The following is a 20,412-nucleotide window of genomic DNA, read 5'->3' as shown; positions in this document are numbered from 1 at the left end:
TCAGGAATGGAATGGATGAAACCCTCATCTAGCAGTGAGGATAGGAACTGTGCTGGCTGTTGAAGCCTGTGCACTCCTCTGGGGCAATGATTAATGACTGATAGGTGAAATGAAATTATACTGGAGAGTGTTGCTGGAATGAGAGATGACAGGGAAAACCAGAGTACCCAGAGGAAAACCTGTTCCGCCTCTGCTTTGTCCAACACAAACCTCACACGGAGTGACCTGGATTTGAACCAGGGAACCCAGCGATGAGAGGCCGACGCGCTGCCGCCTAAGTCACGGAGGCTTCTTATGAAACACCTACTACAACCCAAAACTTGGTGTTTGGTGACCTATTACAGCAATATTAATTATTATTAGGCTGATTTCTTTCCAACATACTTTTTCTGTCGTAAGGTACACACTGTATCGTTTTATAAAAAGTAAATATTGCCACTCATTGAACAAGAAACAACACTTGAACACTTGATTAATTCATTTTTAATATAGATCATTTTTATTACGAGTCCTTGTACACAATACTCAATTACTGCTGTTGGACAGTTCAGTGTTGCAAGTCTTGTTGAATCAATGCCACATGACATTCAATAAACTGAAGATCAACGCCAACATAACTATATATTGATATGTACAAGAATCATACAGAAATTTGCTTTCATTTAACATTGTGTCAGCAAGCAAACTCCTACCTGACACTGTGAGAACAATAATCATAATAAAATTATTTTTAAACAAGTGAATAACTGCAGTATTACACATAACTCATGTATTGTAAGACCTATACAAATCTTACAATTTGGAACTATTTGTGCAATCCAATGATTGGTAGTTTTATTTCTGAACAATGAATATATAGCATTTTCGAAGTGATCATAAATGACCAAGTAGTTGAAATGAAGTCTATGGGAAGTGAACGTTGTATTGTGATAGGCAGTGAGACTGTGGCAGAGAAAAGAAAAACATAGCTAACATAGTGGATTTAAGGTTTCTTAAATAAATTCCAAGAAGTAAATGCAGGTGCTCCCTTGAAAATTCTACATTTCCATTGGAATTTTTCAGAGAGATAGAAGTAGAACAAAGTTTTATTTATGTATAAGTTTGTAAAGTGGTCTGCAACCTCCAACTACTCAGCCTGGAGTACAAGAGTTTGGATAGAATTATTCCAGTGAGCAGTATTTCGCTACAATTCAATCATACATTTTGTATGTACTATAGAGGTTACAAGTGATAAGCTTTAACAGCTTCATTTCAAGTAATAATAATCTTTCATCAAGAGATACAAATCAAGTGTGCTATTTACAACAATTGATCATTTAAGATTTTATAAAGCAAAACTGGTATTATCCAAGAATATCATCAAGAGTAAAATTGACAATTTAACTATTTTCTCTATCATATGACTTACAATTTTAACAAAATTTTGAAGATCTTATTTTAAATGTCATAAACATACATCAATATTTTAATGTGTCTTTCCAATTTTAATAATATCTATTTTGTATTTCTGATATATTAATGTTAATTTATTATTAGCTGATGATGTCCCTTAGGGGACGATACATGTACTAAATATAATAAATTATATATTGTATTGAATAGGCGGACCACTTAGTTATAATATTTAAGTTTATCTTGAATATTCACTAATTGTCTATAGAGGTTAGGCGCATGAGATGAAGATATAATAAAGAATCATCACGCATTCATTCTAGGCTAGCTCAATGATACAAGAGTGTAAATTGTCTCACTTCCAGAAATGGAATTTGTAGGGAAATTCATCTAGGAGATATAGAAACATTTAATTCTTTAAAACCGCAGATGTGTAATATAAGCTTAAAATGCATTACTTACGGGTGCCGTTGGGGCGGGGCCTGGGGGCGGGTGCTCACTGTGCCACGAGCGAGCTCGGCCCCCCAGACCGCCGCCACCGGCTCGGTAATGGCTCACGACGCACGTTACCAGGCCTAGAGTGGCCAGCACCACGGCCACAACCAGCACCAGCACTGCCAACCCCGGCACTAGAACACACAAATTGGAGGCAAATGTAAATACAACTACTTTTATATACACAAAATAATCAAACACTCCGAAGAAATATTGAATGCTGTAATAACTTCAATGACAATATGGAGGAGAGACAAACTTTATATCACCTGAGTTCAGAGGGTATGGAGGAGATTGATGTCATGAAAGTTCACAATAAACACACGTCTCAAAAAGAAAGAATAAAGTGCTACTCCCAAATCTTCCCAGTCCAAAGTTTGTAACATTTTCATAACACTATTCTTTTGTCAGGAATCACCCAGAACAAATCGTGCTGATTTCTGTTGGATCCTTTCCAGTTCTTTAATCAAGTGATCCTGTTGAAGATCTGATACACCAGAACAACACTAATTAGGATCTTACCTGTGATTTATCATGCCCTCTCCTTTACATCCTTGAAGAGTTACCAGTCATCATTTTCACTAAATGTACCCATGCAGCTTAATAATCCAATTTCAAACAAATGTTAAAGAATAATATTCCGAACGAAATTCAATATATCTTTTTGGTACTACAACTTAAGAAAGCTATCAGGATAAAGTAAATGCTGTAAAGAATAATTTATTTAGAACCAAAGATCAAAATACAATAATTTTGCATATTGAGAAACAACAACTCAAAAGTAGATAAACTTTGAAGAAGAAAAGCTTTTGTGTGTGTGTGTGTGTGTGTGTGTGAGAGTGAGAGAAGAGTCTTGGCAAGAAGGAATACGAACAAACAGTGTGATTAAGAAAGCTTTTGGTTTTGATTTCATGAAAGAGCCACCTTGTCCAAACACTGCTACAAATTGTAGGGAAAAATTAGCATTTGTTTGTTTTCACCACACGTTATCCACATGTGAAGTCATTTTATATTCAAAATGAAACTAGTACCAAAAAAAGTAAATTATGTGGCCTTTTAATTTAACCAATTTTGTTCTATCCTTGGCAGTGATTTTTATTTTAAGGGGGGCCAAACACCTAGGTGATCAATCCTATCCTCGATGAAAACTTGAAGTATAGTATGTTTTGTGACTCACATGCAGGACAAAATATGATACAATCTTGACATTTCATCATGCTATGCTGCATAAATCTCGCATACCATCAGCCAAGGTGATTCGGGCGGTTTTCAGATTATTTTCATCTTAACTCATGAAGGGAATCCTGAATTATACAGTTTATAATCAAAATAATGAGGTATACATCCAATTAATACAATACCCTAAAAACAAAAATATGCCAAAATATGCATTCCTGAAAAAACAAAAAGGAGTGTAAATACATCATGAAGGAAGAACCGGAAAACTGAAATGACAGCATGAAACTCTTGGACATGTGGATGACACTCTTGAAAATTGCCACAGATGAACGTGAACTACAAACCATCATGTGGAAGGTAGATGAATAGAACAGAGGGTATGGTCTTGAAATCGACAACTCGAAGACCAAAGTAATGACTGTTGACAACCTCAACAACAGACCTGAAACTACAAGAACGGTTGATTATGAGGTCCTTGGTTTTTTGAGTACCTGGGATCTGTTTCACTAATGCCAGACACTGGGAGTGTGAAACCCACCGATATATTGCAATGGTGAGGAATTCAACAGCAAAACTTCTTTGCACTTGGTAGGACATCTCTATCACCACCAAGACAAAGCTTATCCTCATGCAAACTCCAATTTTCCCTATTGCAGCTATGTAGCAGAATCTTAGAATAAGAAGAAGAGAGCTGATTGGTGGAAAACTGATACTCTAGAAATGTGGTGGTATTGGACAATAGCCCTCGTTTCTCAGAATAGCCAAGTCATGCTCATGGTACTGAACGAGAGGTTGAAGACCTTCCCACAAATTGCAGATAGACAGTTTGTCCCACACATGAGAAATGACTCCAAATACATTGGACAGCATTCTCAACCAAGGAATCAATCATGAAACAGCTAGACATCAGAACAGGACGGTCAACCCTTATCAGCCAAAAATAACTTAGGTACTTTGGTCACATTGTAAGCAGAAGAGAGGCAATGGAGGTGACATGCACCATCATGATGGATGGATCAGATCAAGAGATTAACTGGGATGAGCTGCAACAAGCAAGTCACCATGACCAAAACAGAGCCTTGGGGAGGCAGGCTGTTAATAGAACTACAGCACTACGCCACTATAATACGTAGGGTTGGAATGAGAGGGAATCTAGAAATTGTGAATATATTTGATGAATATTGTTCCATAATGATCATCACTGGGCATTTATATTGATAGTATATGCAGAAGCTGAATTTTGGAAAAGCAATGTATCCTACTAAATATGAAAAATTTACAAGTGTGATATTTTTCATTATACGCTCAGACTAATTTGGTCCAGAATTTAGTTTGATGTGACCATTAAGAGATATGGATAATAATGAAAGCATTCAAGGTCTTACTAATGGATGCAGAGCTACGAGGATATTATGCAAGAGGGAAGGGTGGGGGCAGGAAGTAAATACACAAGTAAATACAGTAATTGATTTACTCAGCACTACAGTTTCAGAAAATGTTGACAATGACCACAACCATAGCAGCTGAAGATCAGCATACTGTGTCAAACTCAAAAGGATGACAATATTGCAATTTTGAACACAATCAGCAGAGATCTTTGTTAAATTTAAAACACAAGAGAGCAACTACTCTTGAAATGGTGAATACTAGAATCAGAATAGTGGAAGATGTCCTCCCTTATTTTTCAAAGAAAGTGCACAGCAAAATAATCGAAGAGTTGCACCATACCTTAAATTTGAACCTACTTCAACCAGGTGAGTTGGCTGTGTGGTTAGGGGCGTGCAGCTGTGAGCTTGCATTTGGGAGACAGTGGGTTTGAATCACACTTTTGGCAGCCCTGAAGATGGTTTTCTGTGGTATACCATTTTCACACCAGGCAAAAGCTGGGCCTGTAACTTAATTAAGGCCACGGCCACTTCCTTCCCACTCCTATCCCATCGTCGCCATAAGACCTGTCTGTGTCGGTGTGACAAAGCAAACTGTAAAATTGAACTTGCTACTTTTCCTTTATTTTCCACAGAAAGAATGTGTAAAAATCAATAATCAACTAGCTACAAAATTTCTATACTATTCTCCAAATGATATGAAACTGAGAAGCAGCATCTGTATTGTTGATTGTAGATTTCTGCTGCAGTAAAATGGCATTGCAACAACTCTTTCGAAGCAATTTGTACAAAATACTTACAATAAGTAGAAAGACAATAAAATTTGAATGCAATAATCATATTTGAGAGATATCCAGATGAAGTAGTAAACAAAACCATAAAATGTAGGAACAATAAATGGCATGAAAAAATTATTAACACAGAAGTGAAAAAAGTCATGAATAAAGGACTTAATCGAAAAGAAAGTCATGGTTTTACAGAATCCAGGTTTCTCTGAATTTAGAATGCTACACCGACATCATATAAATTAATAATACCAATATAGTTGGTCCGTTATTGGACATTATAAATTTTCCAGCTAACTCATTCTTGGTTGCTAGCGTTTCGCCCCAGCATACTAAGTTGGGTTCATCAGTTGGTAAATAGCACACCTACCAAGATGCATGGCTAGTGCATACTGTGGAGGCCACTGCGTAGGCTACTTGGAGTCATCGACAGTGCCAATGCACTATGAGCGACCGTCTCATTTTTAAAAACTGATGCCTGCCTGGCCATCAGATGATAAAGATGTTGATTCCCATAGGGACCTGAAATATTTGTTCCAAATGAGTACATTTATAATACCAATATAGTTGGTTCCGGCATTGGACACTGGAATGAGTTGGCATTTTCCTGGTGTGAAAATGGGAAACTACAGAGAACCATCTTCAGGGCTGCCGATGGTGGGGGCTTGAACCCACTATCTCCCGAATGCAAGCTAACAACTGCACGCCCCTAACCGCACATCCAACTCACTCGGTCAGTAAATGTTAGAAATGGATGGTAACTTCTCTGAACTGTGCCAGAAAACATCAATCATCATTTTCACCAAAATTAAGAGGATTTACATCCAGTACCTACTGATGGGAGAATTATCACATGGAACAAAGTTGTAACAATTTTGGTGCAAAACCCCACAATGTAGAGGAGCTCAAGAAGCCTTTTAACACACACTAAAATAAAGTAATCAGACACCCCATTCTGATGCAGCCAATTAATAAGAGTTGTAGTTCAGTTAATTCCTCTAACATATTTTGGAGTTCTAATCTTGCAGATTTATGAAATGTTAATTTACACAGGTTTTCACATACTTGAAACCCATACAAACCATGCCCTAAAATGTTTGAACCCGCACCGCCGGCAGCCCTGAAGATTGTTCTCCATAGTTACTTGGGTGGGAAACTTTTAAGTAAGAGAAGAGAGAAAACTAGAAACTTATAAGATTACATAGAGCCTATACAGGAGAGGAAGCGGGGTGAAATCCGTGTGAGGCTTCAGTTGGAAAATAATTACATCAGCAGGGCTGACCACAAGTATAAAATTTAGCAGGGATTTTAGCAGAAGCGATTGGGGTAAATTTTCATTCATTGGGAAGGGTGTGAAGGAGTGGAACAGTTTACTAGGGGAGTGTTTGATCCTTTTCCAAAATCTGTACAGATATTCAAGAAAAGAATGAACACCAATAGAGAAAAGAAATGAAATATTAGAGGGCATTCAACCAGGGCAGTCATTGTACATAAAGAATTTTGGTGAATAAATTTGTTACATCCTCTGGTCTACGGAGATTGGACTGCTGAAGCAGAGGACAGCCTGTAGGGGTGAAGTACAGTGGGGGGCTTTGAGGGCCCTGGGACCACTACGGTAGCTGTGAAGGCCCTTCAGGAACTCTGAAAAGTGGTGGCAAAGGGGGCTCTGGTTAGGACGCAGCAGCTTGTTATGCTTGTTAGGTTTCAAAATGGGTAAAAAAAAATGCAATATAAATTTTAATCTTATAGCACAGTTGTATAGTATTATTTGAAGTAATCCCACATACTGTATACAAATTGATTATGATTACAAGTACAGAAGATATGAGTAGAATTTTGTAAATAATATACATTTATTAAGGATGAGCTGTGTGATTAATTAAAAAAATTGTTAGTGTAAACTGTATAATACTGTATTTTAGGAAACATCGTCTCTTGTTAATTTAAAAATTTAGTGCTTGATATTAAATGTATTTTTGTGTACCATTTGCCACAGAGGTAGGCAACTCATTTGCAAATAAAGTGATTTTGAACCACATAGAAAAAAGACTAAATGATTTTAACCATGAAAGGTAAAAATGACAATTTGTCAAGGTTAAACAATGGTCCAAAAGTGAGAGTCTTCGCTGTACTCTGTCGTTGGAGTAATGAAATTATAAATGCAAGTGTTGCTAACAATGCTATGAATGTCACAATATAAAAACGGCTCTTCTTTCAAAAGGAAGTAAAGGCAGCTAGAAACAGAAACTACCCAGAGAATCAATTTTAATTAACATTATTCTTGGTCTAAAGAACTTCAATGATATGCAAGAAACCATTTCCATAGGCTGTCAAAGGAAAATGTGCTAATTATCTTGCAGCAAATGATTTAACACTGTCATCTAAAGCATATGACCAAGATTACTGCGCAGTTTTCACCGGACAAAAAGTTACGTAAAATCCACCAGCCACAATACTAGGTAGAGAAGGGGAACTCAATTGCCCCTATCTGGTCCTTTGAAATAGAAACATAATTTAGCTTTTATATTTTAAGAAACAAGCAAACCAAATGGCCTTTGAAGAAAAGAAACCAACCCTAAATTTCTTCCATCCTCCTGCATAAGCACGATAAAAGCAAAATAGAATAATGGTTAAAAGTGTCCTAAAACGTTATTAAAATACATTAAACATGTACTACATCCACAAAAATTGCAATAAAACAGAGATGCTCAATTCAACTCTTCCTAGAACACACTCAAAGTTTTATGTGATAGTTGATAGTGTGTTTAGTCCAGGGTTAGGACTTTTAGGTGTGCACCTTTTTTGTTAGGGTAAATTAAAGCTGTTCGGAAAGATACCACAGTGTGAAATTATGTTTCTAGTTGCAAAAAGAGGCATTTTTCATGCACCTTCTTCCCTTTCTGGGACCTTTATCCCTCTTTCCCCAACCACACCCATTAGGTTTAATTCCAATTTATTCTATAAGATTTCTTATCAATATAAAATATTTAACTTTCAATGAACGTCTCCTCACATTGCTGTGTACGTGCAAATAGTAAGCCTACCTCTTTCAGTAAATACCGCGCGGGAATTGAAAGCACACCTGCAACAATGGAAAATAATAGTGTGTTCAACAAAACCTCTTTCTTTCACTTTATTACCGCTATAATGTAGCCCACAATAATGCAACTGACAATGAGTGATTCTATCCCACTAGAATCAGTAGCCTGCTGTTCGTGAATGTGAGTTTGTTACTGTGATAGACGTCATCTGTATGTATGGAGGCGGAGGCTGGGGACACAGAGATGTCAGCAACTGCACCCGCGTAGTTCCGAGAATTGAGACTGGGTTCTGCTCGAAGCTACTAGAAATCACTGAGACTGCAGTTCCACCATGAATGAGAACATTCTGGTAACTGTCGCAGTGTTAGAAGAGTGTGTGGACAGTGAACAAGCGCAAGAGTGAGTTGTGTGATAGTCGCATTGAGTTACCAAGTGAACTGGTGTTAGCACTTTGCTACATTACTAAATGAGTATACTACTAAATTTTTCCATGCCAAAGGTGTCCAGTGCCTGATTTATTGCTCTGGCTCTGGAATTCAAACAAGATGTCATAGACACTGATGGAACTGTTATGTACTGTAGTATTTGCGATTCAAGAATTTTGTTAGATGAAAAACATCAGCAAGATAGCATCAAACACCACATTTCCAGCTCTAAGCATCAAATGAATAAATCTCTCAAGCAAACAAAATGCAGCAACCTATGAAATGTGTTTCAACAGAATTCTTCAAAAAGCCAAAATTTGAAGTAATTAAACATTAATTTGTGTGCAGCTCTTACACAAGTAGGAATTCCACCGAATAAGTGAACCATCCAGCCTTCGAGGGATTTCTTGAAAAAATACACAAAGATGTCAGTGCCCGAGGAGAGTACTTTAAGAAAAAATTACATGGAGCCTGTTTACCAAGAAACTATAATACAAAGAATCAAGGAGGAAGTGTGATTGCGATGTGGGAATCATTGTGGATGAAGCCATACACTCAATGGAACGATATGGTTTGAACATTTTAGTTTTTCCCTTAGCAGGGGAGAATGTTAAGCCCATGTTAAAAATGTATGAGCTGCAGAAACTCAATGCCAGCACAGTAATGCAATCAATTATAGACTTCTGCCAAAAACTCTGGTCTACTGGTATAGAGTTTGAAAAACTTCTTGTGGTTTCGAACCAAGCTCCATACATGGTTTCCGCTGTTGACCAACTGAAACCTTTATTTCCTAAGTTGCATGTGAACATGCTTGGTTCATGCCTTTCACAGGGTTTGTGAATCCATAAGGAAAGAATACGACATCGCAAATCGATTCATCTCTGCTCTGAAGAAGATTCTACTGAAAGCTCCGAGTTGTATTGTTGCCTGCAGGGAAACCACTGGCCTGCCCCTTCCGAATTTTCTGGACATTACTCACTGGGGATCGTGGATTGAGTGTACTGCTATGTTGTGTGAGAATTTTGACAAAATGAGAGAGTTTATACTTTCTTTGGATCCAGCCGATACAGGTGCAATTTCCAAGGCACAGCAACTTCTGTTACTGGAGAAAGTACATAATTTGCAGACAGAACTATATTGTGGCCACAGTTACAAGTACCTGACTGCAGTTATTAAACAATTTGAAGAGCAAAGTCTGGGAAAGGAAAAACAATGGGATATTTTTACTTCCATGAGGGAGTAGTTAAATGGCTTTGCCAAAGACAAACTTGAGTCTAGTCTTCAGAAGAATCCAGACATTGAGGAATTTGCCACATCTGTAGAGTTGCCATTCCGAGTGAATACAAGGTTTGCCCCAATGGTTTCTGTGGATGTCGAAAGAAGCTTTAGCATCTACAAAGACATTCTATCTCCTAACAGAAAAAGCTTACTTTTAAGAATGAAAAGATGCTTAATGTCTTGAAGTACAACAGCTTCATGTTTTTTCCTTCTTTTGATGAGTGATAATCTGATGCACTTGTTTATAATTCAATAAACTAGAATAGAGGAAAGAGAAATCGATGAATTAGTTGAATAAACCAGCACCTTTTTGTCCCTTTTTTTTTTTTTTTTAACCTTATTTGAGCACCTTTTCCCTTCCTTTTCTCATCTGAAATTTGCACCTAAAAATCCTAACCCTGGTGATTAGTCATGGAAGTTCTAATTTCGGGTGGAATGCAAACCCCAAGAACCTGACATTTCATTTTTTAAATTCTGCATGCATTGACCAGCATTTGAGCCACAGCGCCCCTCCCAGTGACTATGCCACTCAGACATCACACCCCGTAAATCCTTTTCTTCTAAAACCTATCTATAACTAAACAATGAATTCTTATCACCAGAAAAAGGATGTAAAATGCATCAAAATTTCAGCCCTTATAATTATTTTGTCAGTAGTCAGTAGCAAACTGAATTCTTATTTCAAAGTAGATTCACTATTATAGAACACTTGAAATGTTTATTTACAGAAAAATGTTAACAGGCTAGTATTCAGTTCAATGGAAGTCATGCAAGCAGTCTGACATGTGTCAATAACTCTGTTAGAATAAGCAGACTAATATATTAGAACATTAATAGAAGTGCAAGAATATGCTGTGTAAATAAGCCACTATACAAAGAAGACCTATAGTTAATGGTAAGGATGACAATTGTTTTTTAAGGGGGCCAAACAATAAGGTCAACAGCCTCTGGGAATAATGGCTGAAGTGCATTTGACATATCAAAGTGCTACACATTTAATGTCTTCTCAACTGCTATCAGTCGTAAGTGACCACAGAGCGCAGGAATTTAGCCATGAAAGATTCTTTGATGTACCAGATAATTTAGACATTTACATCTTGTAATGAGCTCTTAAAGTCCAAGCTAATTGTGCTGGGAATTGATCCAGCAACTCTTAGCATAGGTTGAGAAGCTCCTAGCCATCTATGCCATCACTCGACTAGATCTAGAAGGCAATAGTTATATTTTAAAATACAAGCAAACCAAATAACCTTTTAAGAAATCATTCAATGACATGACGTTTAACATATAGAAGCAGCAGTGATAGCTGGGAGAAGAGAATTGTGCAAGCGTTTGGTTTGTTCAGAGAGTCCTGGGTACAGAATAAAGAATAGCAAGATAGAAACACGATAAAATAAACACAATGACATGTTGGCGTAGGAAGAGGGAGTATTCGAAAGAAGATATGGAGATTGTCTTTGTCCAGTATTTTCATGTTTGTCCTGGTCCGTTCTCTTTTGCTGAAGTCAGCAATGTAAATATAAAATTCCTCAAAATTAAGTCTATAATGGAAATGTCATTCATTAGTAGAAGCTAACTATCTCTTTCAAGAACTAAGTGTTTAAATACTTCCCTAAGAGAAATGGGTAAATGCTTCTCTAAATAAAGCATTCAATTGAGGAGACAGATACATTTTCTAAAGCAATGTAAGAAACTTATTCGTGTTGGGACTAAAAAAAAAAAAAAAAAGTCTTTTCCTTGTAGAAAATGTTAGAAATTATGAACTTTTAACTAATGAGATATTTCTTTTTAAAAAGCCTGCTAAATGATGCATTATAAGAAAAACCATTTCTATATGACAGATAACTGCTAAAGAAAATTGCAGAGTTATTTGTATGTCTTCACTAGAAATGTACTACCTCTATATCATTATTCTCAGGGTTAGCAACTGATAAGGTTTCACAGTAATTATTCTCGTTGAGGTTGACTGCAAATTTTAAGGCATAAAAAAACTGCCTCCAGCAAGAACAGTGTAACATTTGTTTGACAATTTTATTTTCTACTTTCAAAGTTTCCCATGCAACAATGAAAAATATGCAGTTAAGTGGAAAAGGATGTGAATGGTAGACAATCTCCTGCTGAAGGGGTGAAATATCCATGGGGCATCATTACTGGCTGTTCACCAAGACAGCCACGATTCGAATCCTGGCCATTGCACTAGTGATTTTTTGAGTGGAAACACATCCTTATGGTTTTAATTTCACGTACAACTGGAGGACCTGTGGGTATGATCATGGTAACTGTCCAGTAAAACTACATGCTAGCTTGCTTGTCCTGCTTCATCAAAACCAGTTTGTAGTAAGGAAAGACAGCAACCAAAGACCAGGTTTAATTTGACATCTTTGATAGTACAGTAATGGAAAGAAACAAGTGATGAATCAAACCATGTTTAAAATATATAACATGAGTAGTAAACACAATAACAGGTCAGTGTGGGAAAAGGAAGTATCAGAAAGATGTACGAGATAGGTAAGCCAGTAGGTCTCTCTGGGGTTTCAGAAATCAACAGGATAGTAATGTAAGAGTTTCTTTCATATTAGGCACCCTAATGTAGTTGTGCATTTCTCTGCCAGGAGTCAGTAGTGTGCCATCATGGCATTTCCATGAGACCTGAAAGCATTCAGTGTGTTGCAATTTGGTAAAAGTGAGTCTGTTGCAATGGTTCAACATACATTTCATACAAAGTATCACACATCCTTTGATAAGACAATAAGAGTGGTAAAGAAAATTCATAATGACTAGCTGTTTGAGTGACACTAGAAGACCAAGCAGACCGGACCCATCGCCTGGGACTGTGGATAGTATGTGCAATTATTTCTCCACAGTCCTCACAAACTTAAGTCAACATATCACACAAGTTGGGAACTACAAATGTCTCAGAAAACTATCTGGTGCACACTATGCAAAACTTGCCTTTAAACCATACCGGCTGGAACTAATGCATGCACTCCATTAGATAAAAAGGTTACATCATCTGTTCAATGAGGAACTGCAAGCAAGGCTAGGAACGATAGCTTTGCCGATACACTTGGGTTCCAGTTTTTCGGTGCTGAATGGCCAATCAGCACAACGTGTATATTTGGGACTTGAGAAATCCACATGTAAGAGTGGAACATGTCCGTGACTTTCCAAAAATCAATGTATTTTGTGCAGTTTCATCCTGTAAAGTGTACAGACTATTTTTCTTATTGTTAAGAGTATTACCTACTTAGACATGTTGGAAACTGGTTAATGCCACAAGTGCAGAAAGATAGTGCAGCAAGTGACATTTTTCAAAACGATGAACCACCACTGCATTTTAGTTTCAGTGTGCATAGCCTACATATCCTAATGCTATTCTTCCTAATCGGTGATTGGATGCTCTGCAAACAAAGACTTAACTCTCATGTTGCGGTCCCTAAAATCACCCAATTTGATTCCACATAACATTTTCCTGTGGGGTTTGGTTAAAAATAGTGTCTATGATAGTTTGGAACATACCACTTAGTCAAGCATCTCGTCTCCTTACTTCCAAGTCTTCCCACACCAAAGTTTGCAACATTTTCGTAACACTACTCCTTTGTCGGAAATCACCCAGAACAAATCGTGCTGCTTTGGATTTTTTCCAGTTCTCGTATCAAGTAGCCCTGGTGTGGATCCCATATACTGGAACCATACTCTTACTGGGGTCTTACCAGAGATTTATACACCCTCTGCTTTGCACCAATACAACAACCCCTACATACTTTTCTTAACAACCTCTTTAATATGATTACCTCAATGAAACTCATTCCTTATACCAAAGCCTAGGTATTTACAGCGATCCCCATCAGGTACTATCATCCCAGCAATACAGTAATTAAAAGTGAGAGGATTTCTCCTCTTGATGAAACTTACAACCTGACTTTTCATCCCGTTCACCATCACATCATTGTACGCTGTCCATCTCATAACACTGTCTGGGTCCCCCTGCAGTCGCTAATAATCCTGAAACTCATACAATTCTTGTTCAATATGACATCTGCAAATAACCTTATCTACGATTCCAATTCTTTACTCATATCATTTATATTATATATTGTCCCCGTCAAAATTGTGTTTTCTGCATAAATAATCATGTTTCTTCTAACAGCCAGTGTCATTCCTATGATGTGTTATTTTCAAGATATTAGTGGTGACAGATTCCAAGTCATTCAGCCAGGTTGTGGTGAGCTGAAGTCATTTTGATTTATTTGCCTTTTCACACTCTGCAGTAAAGTGTGTGTGCGAGATCATGTGATATGCTGGCCCAGCTCAAGGCTAAACTTGTGTCTATCGAGTGTGAACGAGGTGGAACATTCTCTGAAGCAAGTGAATCAATTATGAGAAGCAATTGTGTAGAAAAAAACTCCAATCATAATGATTCTAAAAGCCATACTTCCAACCTTGAGGATATTTAACCCCAGTGATACTGCCTTAAGGGGCTGCCTGGCTGAGGCAGTAAAGGCGTGCTTGGTTTGCCCGGAAGGACGTGGGTTCGAATCCCCGTCAGGAAGTCGTAAAATTAGGACAACAAGATTTCCACTTCCGGAGGTGCATATGGCCCCGAGGTTCACTCAACCTACACCAAAAATGAGTACCAGGTTAATTCCTGGGGGCACAGGTGGCCGGGCGTAGAGCTAACCACTGTACTCCATCAAGTGCCGAGGTTACGAATAGTGGAAACCTTTACCTTCCACCACTCCAAGGGCCTACATGGCCTGTACGGAGATGACTTTGCTTTGCTTTTTTTAAAAAAATATATATACTGCCTAAACTCTTCCTTTTTCTTCCAGATATCTTGAAATATTCATCGGAGAGCCAAGTTTGTGTGAAATATTTATTCTGGTCTGGCACAGACTTTTCGTAATTCTCCTTTGACAGTTTCAGCTTATACTCACTTCATTCAGAAGAGGACTACAGACCCCGGATTGAACAACAGTACCAGCTTTACAATGCCATCTACAATTCCAAGAGGACCACTTCAGTCAACGTGGGATTCAACATCAACTACAAACATGTGGCACAAAACATGGAAGCATCGCCAGCATCGAAGGAAGGAAGGACATGAGAGACCACAGATGGAAACTATGAGTGACAAAGAGATGCAACAATTTCTTTTTAAAAGGCTTCAAAACTCTTTACAAGCATAATATATGAAACTCTGTATTATAAAATTCAATACCGTCATCATTTTTATAGCTGAATGAGAACCGGAAGGTTTTTCTTTGAAAATATTTTTTCTTTAGGTATGCAGTTTAGGGGATTGATAGTGCTTTTGTAGTACTACATGAAGTATAACAAAATCATCCTCAGTGTGACATTTCTACTCAACAATTGAATAAGCCTTCAATGTTAATGTGAAGCTTATGCCAAACTTGAGTACACTACTGTGCAGGTAATATAAGACAAGAAGTAGAAATATTTCAAGCTCTGAAGATGTGAGGCAACTAAGTCTGCTAATAAACTTTCCCAGGACCAAATTTTATGTATTTACTGTATATTAAGTTTACCTAAAAAAATAACTGATTCATGTTCATAAACATCAAAAATCGTGCATGTGATGTCTTGTCAATTTCAAATATGGTACTGACTTTCTTTTACCGTCTAAAAATTACTGCATAATGAGATCCAGACATTCCACACTTAAAACATGGATGAAAATAGGTAGGTAATTGTTTACTAATGAAATCAAAAGCAATGGCAGCCTGTTTCTGAATTGCATGACAGTCTGCAACACAATATGAATCTTGGGCTCAAAGTTATTTTTCTATCCAATGAGCACTGCACAAACATAGCCAGGTTTTTTGTAATGCTGGGAAAAGAATTGAGAAGGTCACAGTCACATAGTCAATCAAGGTGGTTTCAAAATTGGAAACCAAGAGAGAAACAATCTTTAGAGCTGCCAACAGTTAGGTTCAAAACCATCTTCCCTTGAATGCAAGCATAAAGTTTGTTTACTTGAACAAACACACACAAAAAATATGATAGGTAAAAACATTTAGTCAAATCCCATCAACCTTTAACTCTCTAGGATTTTTATACATTACATCTCGGAAAGCTAGATATTGGTAGTCAAGTTCATTACATAAATACTGATTTGCCTTTCAGAGGTTGGTTCTTCAAGCATCTGTATAAACTAAGCAGTTTCATAATCCTCTATTCACAACTAACATTACAATAATAATGATACTAGCTGATGTTCCCGTGCTTCGCTACGGGATTCTCGGAAAGACTGTTTGTGGTTTTCCTAACTGAAGTCAACATAGGTCATTACAAAAATGTCAGTAGGAATGTAGCGATTAAAAGCAATGCTTTCATATAAAATACTCGATCAAATGAAAAACCGTACATTTTCTCACTTTTAACTAACAGTACTACGGTGCCGATCTAACAGTCCAAAGTTCCAGAGCTGGAATGACCAGGCTGCAGACAGCCGTGAACACTCTCTGTCATTGTTCAGTTAAATATGCACACTGCTCATTCCATTCAGTGCCTCAGAGTAGGGACTGAATAGCTCGAATGCTATGATGAACCAGTGTGTTACGTACCAGTAGTATCAGAAAATTTATGAACCAGAGGAATGGCATGCTGAAGAAGAGCTACACCCCAGCTACTTCCCACCAATATTCAGGCAGGCTGTTGCACTCTGTATGACCGGGCGAGTTGGCCGTGTGGTTAGGGGCGCGCAGCAGTGAGCTTGCATCTGGGGGATAGTGGATTCGAACCCTACTGTCAGCAGCCCGGAAGATGGTATTCTGTGGTTTCCCATTTTTACACCAGGCAAATACCGAGGATGTACCTTAATTAAGGCCAAGGCCGCTTCCTTCACACCCCTAGCCCTTTCCATCCCATCGTCACCATAAGACCTATCTGTATCGGTGCGACGTAGAGCCTATTAATAAAAGAACATGGTACGCAGCAGTAATCCTATCTATAAGAGATGAGTGGCAACAGAAGAAACAAAGCACATCACAACAAACAATGGTCAATGTAATGTTATTGTTGAGACAGTTTATGATGTTTCTACATTGTAGGCCTTCACATTTAGTTTTCTTTCGACTGTGTTATTAGGGCCTCTTAGAAAATTATTTATAGCACAGACTGTAGTTCCTTATTCTCCGACTTTACATACCGCTTTTTATTAAATTATGACTCGGCGCTGATATGGACTTGGTTACAAAAATCCAAATTCATGAATATCTCTGTGATCATAGCCGGTACGATAATTTATAAGACATAAATGATCGGAAATTTAATACTATATAATGTTAGTTATGTAGTATTTATCGATACAACCACTAATAACAAATATTTGAGAATTAAATTGTAGGCCTTCCCCTAAACTACCATTTTTCTCAGCGTGAATACGAATATTTACGACCTAGATTGTACTGACTTATTCCCCGACATTGAATACCGATTTTCATTAAGATACGACCATTAACAACATAAATATTTGAGAATTAAATTTTAGGCCTTCCCCTAAACTAGCATTTCAGTCAGCGTGAATAAAATTCGTTATAGGCTAGATTGTAGAGACTTATTCCCCAACTATGAATACTGATTAAATTCTCTTCAGCAGTTTCCTCGTTATGCATGTACATACATACATACAGGCAGAAATTACGGAAAAGTGCATTTCCTCGTTACTGTAGACACGACTGATACAGAAATACCATCCTTTGTAAATTCTGAGCAATGTACAACAAAACTCTTTTATTTTATATAGATTTGCTTTACGTCCCACTACCTTTTTCCAGTTTTCGGAGACGCCAAGGTGCTGGAATTTAGTCTCGCAAGAGTTGATTTTCGTGCCAGTAAATCTAGACATGAGGCTGACGTATTTTAGCACCTTCAAATACCATCGGACTGAGCCAGGATTGAAGCTGCCAAGCTGGGGTCAGAAGGCTAGCTCTTTGCCATAGAGAATAAGACAACCAGAGGAAAAGATGATAAACAGAATTTACATTATTTTAATGAATTCAAGGTAAAAAAACATACAAAATGTGGAGACTCAAAGCTACCAGTAAACAAGGAATTATTGAGAAGACAACTTTGCTTACAGAGCTTATGCTGAAAGGCAAAGTGTCAAAAGTTATTTCCGCATGTAGATATTCTTCACCGCTTGTAATTTACATCTGTTTAGGAGCAGGATCTGTATGGATTTTCTCAGTATATGGCACACAGAGTTAACTTTCATGGATAACGGTATTGGATTAGTTCTGAGGAAATGTTCATTTGCTGGGCTAGAACAGAAGTAACCATTTTCTCAATATACATTACTTCCTGACAACTGAGCCACAGACTAGAATCAATAAGGTTTATTTCAAATGACCTCCAAAGTTAGACAAGCACTTGTCCCACTATTTCACAAATTGGTGAAAACCCTGCTCGTAGAACTTTAGCCGAGATTGGAACCAGGTGTGAAAATCATCCATGACTATTACCAAGTCGAAGCGCTGACTCTTCAGTGCCTTTTTTAATGGGCCAAAGATATGTAGTTGCATGACAACAGATCAGGGCTATACTGTGGGTGTTCAAACACTGTTCACCTAACCTTCACCAGTATGTTCTGTGTAACAGCTGCCATATGTGGCGTCAGCAACATTACGCAGCATATGAATTAGACACATCAGTTTTTCCGTCTGACAATAATCTACCAACACAGACAAACTGAGTCCACCAAACACTGGCATTGTGTTGTATCGTTCAGTGATCATGTCATTTGTGCCTGAAAATTTGCGGCATGCATGGCTTTTCTTATTTAATCAAAAGAAGCAGGCTGTGGAAAGGCAACGCTTGCTGGCAGAAACATATGGTAAACACGCTGCATCGATTAGACATGTGAGACATGGTTTCGACAATTTTAATGTGGTGATTTCAATGTGAAAGAAAGCGCGCTCTGGTAGTCCACAGAAGTGTGAAGATGAGCAATTGCTTGGTGAAACTGTTAATGCACAACGCTATCGCCAACAAATGATTCATTTAAATCACGCATTGATCGAAAGACGACCAGAATTGGCCAGAAGACATGGCAAAGTAATTTTGTTACACGACAATGCGCCATCTCACACAGCAAAACCAGCGAAAGACACCTTGAAATCACTTGGATGGGACATCCTTCCGCACCCGCCGTCATCAATCACCTCTTCGCGTCAACGGGGCACGCGCTCGCAGAGCAGCACTTCAGAAATTTTGAGGAAGTTGGAAAATGACTTGATGAATGGTTTGCCGTAAAAGACAAGCAGTTTTTCTGGCATGGTATTCATAACTTACCTGAAAAATGGGCAAAGTGTGTAGAAGTCGATAGCCAATATTTTGAATAAACAAACAATGAATTTCCCTTGAAAATTGTGTGTTATCCTTACAAAAAAAACAGCAAAAACTTACGCCTACACCTGGTAACTCTGATTATTTTCTTGCTAATCTCAACATTATAACAGGTTAGTCCCCTCCCAAAATAAGCCAGCTACATCATATTGTCAACCAGACAGCTTGGTAAATTAGGATATGGGTTGGGGCATTCTTCAATATGAATTCAACATAATTTATGTATATGAAGATATACTAGACAGGGCTACACTCTCCCTCTTAATAATCCTCAATTTAAAATAATTTCTGGAAATAATACTGTCCTTCTGGTTTAATGGTTAGCATTGTATAATTTATGTACAGAAGGCTTTAGGTTCAGTCTCCAACTCTGTGACAAGTTTTATTATAGATCTAGAAGTCAGCAATGGAGTTCATTAAGCCTTCAATATATATTTGTTATATGTTACACCGGCTCAGAGAGGTCTTCTGGTGACTTGGCGATAGGACAGGGAAGGCACATAGTATGGCCTTAATATTATGATACATCACTAGGATTTGCTTGATGTTAAAATGGGAAACCATAGAAAACCATCTTCAGGGCTGCCGATAGTGGGGTTCAAACCCACAAAACCATCTTCAGGACTGCCGATAGTGGGGTTCAAACCCACAATCTCCCAAATGCAACTGACAGCTGCACACCTCAAACGTCAACTCGCTTGGTTCCGAAATACCTTGCTATCATCCCTGGCAACCTGCCCCTCCGACACCTACTAGGAAGCTCAATGTTTCTTCAGACAAAAGTCAAATAATGTAGTTTCAAAAATGTCCTATTCATTAGTACGAATTGAAACTTAACTGGTAGAGAGTATCCTATGGTAAAGAATGCCTTCAAAATTCCATCAGATATAAAACTTCCTTTACATGAATACTCTGCTTCAATGTCTGTTTAACCTTTAGAGTGCAACTGATGAAACTGTTTGTCATGAGTGCCGCTACTCAGTAACGCTATTGACTAAACGCTTTGTCGCTACACGTGCATAATTTTTTAGTTATACATTTCAACTGTTTGTGGCATTATTGA

General features: G+C 37.8%; 1 protein-coding gene across 2 annotated transcripts in view; it reads right to left on the bottom strand.

Moving 5' to 3' along the window:
* LOC136867320 (uncharacterized) overlaps nucleotides 1–20,412 on the bottom strand; it is a 152,229-nt gene that overhangs the window by 43,086 nt on the left and 88,731 nt on the right. For both annotated transcript variants that reach the window (XM_067144484.2, XM_067144476.2), the window contains exon 2: nucleotides 1,855–2,021. In XM_067144484.2, coding sequence (XP_067000585.2) covers nucleotides 1,855–2,021 — 167 coding nt within the window. The remainder of the gene's footprint in view (nucleotides 1–1,854; nucleotides 2,022–20,412) is intronic.

This window comes from Anabrus simplex, chromosome 1, assembly GCF_040414725.1.
Source record: "Anabrus simplex isolate iqAnaSimp1 chromosome 1, ASM4041472v1, whole genome shotgun sequence".
Taxonomy (NCBI): domain Eukaryota; kingdom Metazoa; phylum Arthropoda; class Insecta; order Orthoptera; family Tettigoniidae; genus Anabrus; species Anabrus simplex.
This window is presented reverse-complemented; position numbering and strand designations above follow the sequence as displayed.